This window comes from Coffea eugenioides, chromosome 9 (assembly GCF_003713205.1).
Source record: "Coffea eugenioides isolate CCC68of chromosome 9, Ceug_1.0, whole genome shotgun sequence".
Classification (NCBI taxonomy): domain Eukaryota; kingdom Viridiplantae; phylum Streptophyta; class Magnoliopsida; order Gentianales; family Rubiaceae; genus Coffea; species Coffea eugenioides.
The window spans coordinates 11,894,101-11,904,601 of record NC_040043.1 but is presented as its reverse complement, the minus strand read 5'-3'; the positions used below and the strand labels follow the sequence as shown (position 1 = coordinate 11,904,601).

General features: G+C 36.3%; 1 protein-coding gene across 1 annotated transcript; it reads right to left on the bottom strand.

Annotated features, from left to right (window-relative positions):
• Positions 1-1,811: 1,811 nt before the first annotated feature.
• Positions 1,812-9,871, bottom strand: LOC113782738 (U3 snoRNP-associated protein-like EMB2271). The gene is made up of 7 exons (XM_027328642.1): positions 9,306-9,871; positions 8,407-8,749; positions 7,608-7,832; positions 5,035-5,257; positions 4,646-4,821; positions 3,312-3,377; positions 1,812-2,262 (listed from the first exon to the last, which is right to left on the bottom strand). The coding sequence occupies exons 1-7, from the start codon at positions 9,788-9,790 to the stop codon at positions 2,185-2,187; spliced, it is 1,596 nt and encodes a 531-aa protein (XP_027184443.1). The 5' UTR covers positions 9,791-9,871; the 3' UTR covers positions 1,812-2,184.
• Positions 9,872-10,501: the final 630 nt, after the last annotated feature.

Sequence of the window (10,501 nt, the reverse complement as noted above, 5' to 3'; positions counted from 1 at the left end):
CCTTGTTGGCAGATTATTGTAACCATAGGATTTAACTTGTTATCTATAGCTACGTGTTGAAGTTTCGTACAAGTAGGTTAGAGTATAAGCTAGCATTTTTGGTTGTTCCTTCAACCTTGAAAATCTTCATTGGATTTTCTAATTGTGCCTCATGCTTGGTTATTCCACCTTAAAAAAAAAAAAATTTTTGAGTTATCCCATATAACGTTGGATGTAATGAAATATATATTATTCATTATTTGCATAAAGACAAGCTCTCCTAATATAGGAGATAATTATGTATAGTTGTACCATCCATGATCAACAAGTTTTCATGTTTTTGGAGAAATGTGAAAGAACAATTTAGCCATATATGATTTCTTGACGTATGAAGTTAAACAGGTTTTGCGCAATGCATTAGAGCTTCAATTGGAAATGGTCATGTTGTTCCTCTTTTCTATGTTCATGTTGAAGTTGTATACGTTGCCTTGCCTCTATTTTTAGTGGATTAATGAAGTTCTAAGGTTGCAGTGAATTGAAGTGGGTAGTTTTGAGTTTTGAGAGCCTTTGAATACAATGCAATGGAATAAGCAATGTTTTCATGAATCTCTATGCGGATAGTTCAAAACTTGCACAGAAAAAACTTCTTAAAGCTTTCAAAAACAAAAAACAAAAAAAAAACATTTTTGTACCTTTTCAAAGAGATTCAGCAGTTGGACCCCAATTATGCCCTAGGACTTCAAATGGATACATACAATGTAACAATGTTTTTTCATGCTATAAGAGAGTATAAAGAACCATTTTATGAATGAGATACTGAAATTATACACAGAAGCTAGATTGCCTAGATCAGCATTCACATGTTAGCAATGGCATTCACCTATTGATTAGCCCCATATATCACACAAAATCTTTATGACTTTGAATATTTTTTTATGACTTTGAATATGAAAGGACTAAAAGTCCTTTCACAATAGAGAAAAATAGAAAACATAAACAAACACTACCAGTTAGAAATGCACTGAAACACAGTCGCTGGATCATATTGCCAAATTGCTATTTAATAAATCTTTTAGGTAATTTATAAAGGGATGAAATTTGTGGTAGCACAAATGGCATGAAGTGTTTCATTATTTATCCTGAGGAAATAAATATAATGTCTAACTTCATACACATTATGTGCAATTTATGATACTTGGATTATCAGCATTAACATAATTGATTTCTTTGCTCAAACCAGACATTCAGTTCCTGAGTCTTTACTATAGATGCAAGACAGTACAAAATTCCAAATGAGAGAACTATTATCCTCAAAAAGTACTCAAAAGGATTACTAGATGTCAGTCAATATATATTTACAAGAATTAAAAAATATCATTGACTAGAAAACAATAAGCTGTTTACAAGAAGTGCTTTTTTTTTCTATAAGATTATAACGAGTATATCCATATAAACAACTAATTTTGCAGATCAGGTGAATATAACGAAAAAGAAGTATCCATATTTGCCTGATGCTGACAAATAGCTACACATCCAAAAAGTTTTAGTACCCTACAAGGAGAAATTTGTTTCACTTTTTTGCCAAAAAAAAAAAAGGAATCTCGAGTGAACAATCATATAGTCAGACAAACTCCAACTTTCCTTGGAAGCGAGTTCATCTTGTTCTTCACCTGCTGAGTACTGACAGTCACATATGTGCCTTGTGTACTGATAGCAGGGAAAAACAGACATGGTATGCACAAAAAGAAAGAATCAAGCAAACATGGTAACCCATCAAGCGTTCCGGCATAAGCAAATATCTTCAATCTAATTAGGCACAAACACAATAGGCATTGATCAAGGAAAATGGCAGATATATTTCAAACATAATAGTGAGGAATGCTTCGTCAAAGTCAGTAGTTATACAAACTCATTCTTGCTATGCATCATGGCCATATCCAACTTTAGCCGATCATTCATCTCGGGTGTCACACCAATTTAGGATCAGCAATGATGTTGCTGCAAATTTCCTTTTTCCTCGACAAGAAGAATCATGAAGAAGAAACAAATTTCCTTTCATTTTTTTGGGAAATAAAAGTCAAAATTGATTGCTGCTACAAAAATGCTCATTCATATCATGAATGTTAAAACATGGACATGTCCACACATCGTATTCTTCCTCTATGTTAGTCAAAATTAAGAATAATATAACGTGCCTTGCTTTTCTCATGAGAGTTTCAAAGAATGCACAGCCACACCATTCCGAGCTACAGGAATACGATCCCATCTTCCCAAGCGGGGCTCCTACACAATACAAATGCTTCCATGTTATACTGATGGTGCTTTTACCATTCAGCAAGTAAATACTAAAATGAGGCCATGACAATAGTGAACAAATATTTCCAAGTGAAACTAAGTTAGTTCCCAGTCACTTTGGTCACAACAAATATCATCTAAACTCAAATAAGAATAAAGCATCTATTTCATGCACAAAGTAAGTGTTAGGTTCATGAGTAAAGGGTTAGTCCCACATTGGTCCGAGAGATAGAGAAAGAGCGGTTAATATGTAAGTAAGGGCCCGAGACCTAATAGCTTAAGCTTTTGGGTCAAAGTTGGGTTCCTGACTTACATATTGGGCTCTTCGGTGGGGTCTCTCGAGGTGTTTCTCCCTAACAGTAAGCAGAAGCTTATTGAAACAGTTGAGAAAGAAACCATGAGTGCCAAGATCCCAAGTCAATCTTCTGATTTTACAGTGTTCTGGAACTAATGATACTGCATTATCCCAACCCCTTTTATGTTCATAAATAACCTCTTCAGGCTTCAAGCATAATTCTGATTTTTTATCTTTTTTCTCATAGAACTCTTTAACACTAATGGGATTTTTATTGTCATTCTTATGGAACTTCTTCTGTCTGACTATGATCATGGTCATCCTCCAAATGAAACGGATCCCTAGCTTATAACTTGTATTTGTGCATACGCAGATAGAGAAACATGATATATTATACATCATAACAACCGTTGTAGAACAAAAATCCAACTCTCCAATCTTCTTGATTCAAGGTCATTCAGGCTCAATCATCTGCAGATGAGGACATAACCTATCTATTCAGTAGAGAGAGAAACAAAACAATTCACCAACAAATTTTGATCATTGATCAGGCTTTGGCCTTTTCCACCTACCACAATAATGTGTTTGCCTTAAACTCATAAGAGGAAGCCAAGCACGTTCTATATTAGATTAGCAATCAAATTACTTCAAACAGACATTTGTACAGCATGAAGACTATTTCATAAATGATAAGGAAATTTGAATCCGAAACTATTGAGAGTGAAACAAGGAAAAAACGTACCTGTCCAACACCAGCAACCAGGAAGCGCCCAGATTTGGCAAAAGCTAGAGAATTTACAAATCCAACCTACAACAGCACATAGCTTTAGAAAACTAAAGCAGGAGACCTTGATATTACTCATCGCACAAGAAGTAAAAGTTTTGCAGTAAATCACTAAAAAATTTGTCATATCAAAGCAATATGTTTAATCAGAGAAAACAAGGCAGGAAACACATCATGAAGCACTAAATCCTGAGATTCCCCACGCATAAATTAACTAATCAACTATGGTTAAGTCATCTAATAGACAAGCCTTTTGGATCGGAATATCAAAGACCAGTTGATAACATATCTCACAAAAGCTGGAATGTTTATTTTGAATTCAGAGACAGATAAGGATTATTTGTCAAGACAAGCTCGGCAGATGCTTTGGGAGTTCAGGGATGTAAAAAGCAGAGGTTGGACAATTCAGGGATATCCAGCCAAGCAAAAAGCAGTTATCTAACCGCCACTGATAATCTTTTGAGTTAAATCATTTTTGGAAAAAGGGAAAAAATGTTCTTTAAGGCCAGGAGCATTGGACACACACTAGGAGCATTGGACACTAATCAATAAGCAAGCGCATTGGACACCATCAATAGGCAATAACTGCATTAGTGTTTTTGCATATAAACACTTCGCAACTGTAATATGCATAAAGGTAGATTGGCTCACGCGAGAAACTACCTATTTCGGTTGAAAATCAGGATGGGAGGCCTCATCTTTTTGGGGAAAACTGAAGCACAGGATGACCAAAACAATAAGTTATCAAACTCCACCAAAGTCTCAGAAATCCTGTTATAGACCTTTGTCTCATTTGCTCCAGGTCTTACTAACTATATGGTTTACTCCTGGAGAGACCTGTTTGGAGAACTCAAAATGTTTTTGTCTTGAAAACTTTGAAAAATACCTACACAGGGCACTTTTCAAGAACATTATAGAGCCTCACCATCCTGAAAAAATATAAATTAAGAACAAACAAGACCAACAACTTTTAGGTTGAGAAAGGCTAGAATCCACTAATTTTAGTCAAATGAGAACGACCACCCCCTGAGATAAACTAACACATAGCAGAATGAAAAGTCAAACTACTTTGCTCCATATGAGGGAAAAGGGCATCGTCGACTAATGTAACCACAGAATATGTAATTAAATAGGTACTCTAACCTTAGAATTAAATAGATAACACTACTCTACAAAATCAGCCAGATATAGAGTCTAGAACAGAAAAAATTCTAACTACACAAAACCGGAAGAGCAGCAGCAATTGCTATGGGAACAAGATAGAAAAGACATCTGTAAAATGCAAAGCTTACTAGAGGGAGCTGAAACAAAGGACTGATTCCTTTGGATTCACTTTGAATCGCCCAAAGATGAACTGAACCATTTCCAGCTCCTGATGCAGCTAGATCACTGCTTCTACATACACATATCGAACTTATCCAAGAACGTGCTAGAGGAGAAAGATTCTGTGGGCTTTGATCACCATTTTCTGAGGATAAAGCGAAGAAAATGGATCAAATTAAGGCTCATATTTCTCAGCACACATGATAAAGAAGCTAATAACAATTCCTTCAAGTTACCACATGTAATTACTGCTACCAGAATGAAGGCAAAAAGAGTTACTACTAAGACCAACTTAAGATAATGACACAAGAAAAAGAAAAGGTACATGTGAATTGCAAGAGAAGGATTGCAAGTATACCTATGTGGCCATTTGGTAGTCCACCATTTTCCTGTTCAAACTGGCTCGATGAAACCAAGGCATGAGCATTTTTTACAATATGGACAGGCTTCTTTCTTAATACGTTCCAATGTTCAATACTACCATCATCAGAGCCTGACAAGAATTCTTGATTGCTTATAAAACAACAGCACTCTAGGGATGAGGCAGGAGCTCGAAATATCAACTGTCTTTCCTCAGGAACCTATTTTGCATAGTACAAGAAAGCTTATTGTAAGGTCAAGGAAAATTACCATGATTTTAAAGCCAAAGAAGACAGCTTATTGTAAGGTCAAGGAAAATTACCATGAAGGGTTCAATCATAGCCAGAGTAATGTATTTTAAAGCCAAACTTCTTGCTGGATTATACTTGGAAAGAATATCCCACTAGTAGTAGTTATAATTCACAATTACACTTGAAAAGAATTTGGGGATGATGAACAGAATTAAAGATGCGAGCAGTGAAAAAGAAAAAAGAATTACAAGATTATTGACAAAAATGGCACATATCAGATAGACCTCTTGAGATTTAAAAGCCAAAACAAGAAAATAGAGTAGTGTTAAATTGCCAGCATATAGCATTCATTCCAGACAGAAGAGCAAGAGACCTAGAAGCACAAAATTGGATAAAACTTCTCTACAAGAACTCTGTCCTGTCTCATGGGAATCAAACTTGAAAACAATTCATGCAAGAGACCTAAAAGCGCAAAATTGAATAAAACTTCTCTACTAGAACTTTATCCAATCTCATGGGAAATGGCCAAAGAGACTTCTGGAGAAAGGTCCAGGGCACCCCATGGTGATAGCAAACTTGATAACAATTCAAGCTACAATTCAGCTGAAGAAATAAGCGCTTCCAAAACAGGTTTAAGCACTTCCAAACAGGTTTAATTCCTTTCTTCTATTATACTCCTGGACAAGTGGAGTTGATATGGAGCACAGTAGGGGAGCCACAAAGATAAGAAAAACGAGAATATACAGCTCTGAAGATCAGGTTTAAGCAATTTCATTCACTAAATTGTGCTCCTGTAAATAAAGCCTAATGTAGAGAGGTTTTATAACTCTCTCCTTGTCATTCCGAAAAGACCAAATAATAATAATAATAATAATAATCAGATACAAATACAGAACCACAAACTCAGAGACCTTTTTACTTCAGCTTGTTTGTTATGATGAAACAAACCAAAACATTGAAAAAAAATCAAAATCTAATGAGTATGGTACAACAAAATCGGCCACCTACAAGTTGTTTGTCATGCAATTCTTTTCAAATTGAATTTCAATGCAACTGCTCTTACAAGTTACCGTATCTTTGAACATGTTCCACTTGCAATCATACTAATATCATAATGCAAAACATCATGGAATTCATATGCATGTAGTGCAGCATAACCTCCTCTATGATCAGAGTAGAACTCTCTCCTTTACAGGTCCAAATTTCTTTCTCTCAATAAAGTTCGTCCATAGAGATCTTAGTTCTAGCACCAGAAAGGCAATCACAGATAAGGGGAAAAAAATCTCATTGACAGCAGAAAGAGAAGTTAACTAACTAGCTCATGCTAGTACACTATCAAAGATCTTGTTAGCTGCTTTATCAATTTTTTACCACCCCATGACAATGAAGAAGAAAGATTAAACCAATAGTAGTAGTCTTGATATATCATCTGAGTTATTTGCATATTGCACCTTTCGCCATTTAAACAACTTCGTTCTATGTCCTAGTTACAAGGAATCCCTGTCATATGCCCCTCTGATTGGTGAAACTGAATCAGATTTTTGGTATCAATTTTGAAGTCTAAAATCAGTTATTTAAATCTAGCAGGAAGAAATTTGTCCAATTTAGCAATATCTTCACACATAGGGAAATACCTATGATTGAAGAGTAACTAAAATAACAGAATCAGTCAATTCCCAACTAAAATTTCTAACTCTTTCTCTCCCCAATTTTTACACTTACAAATGCAGAAGTTCATCCACCTCCATGCTATAAAGGGCGTTCACCTATACAAGAGGCACCTCAAAGAAATTCTCAACGAACAAGGAAAAAAAATGCTGAAATATACAAAGTAATTGCTTTCTCCCCTTTGTACTCATGGGATGCTCTTTATGGGGCATGAAGGTTTCCAAAGAGAGGAAAGAAGTAACCCCCGGGACTTTGTGTGTGTGATTGCATCAAAAGTTTGGACACAACAGCAAGGGAGAAGATGTAAGAAAAAAAGAAACTAAGATGCACAGCCTAGCTCCATAAAAGCCCACCCACTGACAAGAAGCAAGAAAACACTCCTATGTCATGAATTATTAAAGAAAACCACATTTCCAAACCAAGATCGCGTTATTACACCAATTCAACAAATAAAAGTTTCTGTTGCTACAACGCCCATCTACAAATTAAAATTTTAAAAATTTTAAAAAGAAGAAAAAAAAAATCTCCATCTATAAGCATATCGTCTTAGTTTCCAATTATTTTGAAAATTCTTAGAACAAAAACTAGTTGCTACAGTTCAAGTCGAAAACTAACACTAGTTCATTTAGAATTGTAGCTGATCAGTTAATACCTTCCAAAGATGCATGGTACGATCACGCCCAACCGTCAGGACTCGTTCAACTCTTAGGCAGTCAATTGTTACAACTTCACTCTGGTGACCAAATAATGTGCTTATATAAGCTCTATCTTCCACATTCCAGATTTTGACAGCCCGATCAAATGAACCAGAAAATAGTTCTGAAGTTCCTTTCCTGAATGTCAAGCATGATACTGGCCCTTTGTGGCCGGGAAAGGCCTGAAAGCCATATTAACAGAAAGTTTAAGATGTAATGAAGTGTACACAAACATTGCAGCACTGTTAGTTACCATCAGAGGGAAGGAATATAGGATGGTAAGCCCAGAAAGATTAAGTGTTATCGTTAACTGCATATTTTCAAGCAGAAAACGGGATAATGATAATAAAGTCATCTGTAGGCAAAGTGAAACACTACATAAAATAAAATGAAAATAATATTAAACTGAATTTAACATAAATAAATTAACAACATCTGCTACCATACAGAATTACATGAACTTATGTGCTTTTCTAAAGATACTTACTACAAAGGACAGGTAAAATGATACCAATGACAAATTCTAGACATCCTTCTCCAAATGAAATAAAATCAATATGCTTCAAGGTGGGTGATAAAATTTTCACTATGCATACTTCTGTAGTATCAGCAATCCAAAACTCAATATAATCAGAAAAATTCAAGTTCACCAAAGAGATATCTTTCTAATCTCATTCTTTTCTCTGCTTATAAGCCAGATATTTTCTAAGCTCAAGCTAAATTTGACCTACGTAACTCCTGGATTTCTTGTAATACCTGAAGATGCTGCCGAGTTCGAATGTCCCACAAATGAACATGACGATCCAATCCTCCACTTGCCAAGTATCGACCATCAGAACTGACAGCTAATGCCAAAACATGTTTGCTATGCTTTGTTGCCTGACCTTGTGGGTCCTTTGCACCATGAGCCTTGAGTACTTCATCAGTTGGCCAAGTGTACTTTTCAGTCTTTCCACTATCTACATCCCAGTGCAGAATACTACCATCCTTGGAAGCTGAGAATCCCCTCAAGTCATCCTCAGACAAAGCAACAGCAGTAACAGACTGCCGGTGCTTTACCAAGACTCGAAATCCATCACTTGTTTCTGGTTTTTGCACCCTAGATAATCAATCAATACAGTTATCTTCAGATTTGCTCCTTTCTATATATATAAAAGCAACTTCCAGAACTTAAAAAGCACATGAAAGATCAAGGAATCCTTTCAAGAATGAAAAATCCTCTTCAAGAAATCACCGTGACAATACAGTTGAATTTAAAAGCAAGGTTCCATGCACTTATTTTTTTAATCAAACTAAAAAAGAATAACTAGTGATAATTGTATCACTAACAGGACAAATCTTGCCTCCTGTTTTGTCATATTCCTTTTGAATAGCCAGAATAGCACATATGTTTATTGAAACCAAATTAAGAACATAAGGCATAGCTTTAAAATATGTGACTCGCCACCAAGTTTCCACAGTCCATACATCGTTTGCTGCAACAACTCAATTGCTTGATCAATCATATTTAACACCACTAATGCGGCAAAAATTAAAACCTTTTACAATATACAAGCTTCAAAACTACAAGCACTTCAAATAACAGATTCCCCAAATAATCCCATTTCTCCATGAACCAAAATAAAAATGCAATAGAACGATAATTAATGCAATACCTTGAAGCAATGGCTCTTCGGAGACGGCCACTCTCCTCCAACTGCTGCTGCTGCAAAATCTTCAGGACCCGCGAATCCCTTTGGCCTTCTCTCTCAACTCTTCTTTTCTCATCATCCCCACTCCCTTCTTCTTCTTCTTCCTGCTCTTCTTTTTCTGCTTCAGTCATAAGCTTCAACAAATCCTTGGACAGTCTCAACTTCATCTCCCCCGCCGTCTCCTCTTCTTCTTCTTCATCTTCTTCTCCTTCTCCCCCTTTCCTTCCAGACCCAAATCCTCCTCCTTCATCACCATCATCCTCCTCATCCTCGCCGCTGCTGCTCTCTATATCTTCATCATCGTCTTCTTCCATTTTCCGCCGCTGCTTCGACCCTTTCTCCTCTGCATCAAAAAATGGGTCTTGATTGATTGAAATCCTTTTGTTTTTACTGTTAAAAGTCCGACCCTTTTGAGCTGAAGGTCTCTTTTTCATTTCCCTGTTCTTCATTCTTCAATCTATCGCTTCAGCCTTTCCAAGGAAAAAAAAAACCTCAAAATCTCTTCAGATTATTGGGATTAAAAGAAAAAAAAAAAAGCTTTATCCCTTTTCTGTCTCACACACTAACACACACTGAAGAGGTTTTAAGGTTTTTAGACCCTTTAGGGTTTAAGAGCTGCTGCAGGGACTGTACTTATACGGCACCGTTTTGAGAAGGGGTGGTGATTCTACTGGAAGCCGAACGACTAGATGCTGTGGCGTAGTAAAGGCGAAAAGAAAATTGCAAGCAAAATAACAGTTGGACTAAGAGTTGAGGCCTTAAGTTTGAGTTTGGATTTGGGCTTGGGAATTTCTAAGGCTTGTGATGTGCACATTGGATGACAGTGGATACGTTTGGACTGCATAATTTGTTTTGCTTAATTTAGTGTTCAAATTTTAATTTGAAATCTTTGTTTGGACACGTAATTTTTTGCAAATGTTTTCCACAAGGGGATGCTAAGTTATACCACCAAACTAACAGACAAAAGGGGTCTTGGAGTCAGGGTTCACGTGGTGCAAGGACCCACCATGTTTTATTCAATTCTCACCCAACACCTTTACTACCTCCGTACATTTTGCTAAAATGTATCCGTTGTAAGAAAGGGGTAGTGGAAAAAGAGAACAGTCCAGAGAGCATTGAGGATTGCAGGAGCTTCCGTTTTTGCTTCAGAGATAAACTCC

Coding starts and splice junctions, on each gene's coding strand:
- LOC113782738 (XM_027328642.1), bottom strand. CDS start 9,790: ATGAAGAACAGGGAAATGAAAAAGAGACCTTCAGCTCAAAAGGGTCGG. Junction 4,822..5,034: donor ACTACCAAATGGCCACATAG/GTATACTTGCAA, acceptor CTTTATCCTCAG/AAAATGGTGATCAAAGCCCA. Junction 2,263..3,311: donor TGGTTGCTGGTGTTGGACAG/GTACGTTTTTTC, acceptor TGTATTGTGTAG/GAGCCCCGCTTGGGAAGATG.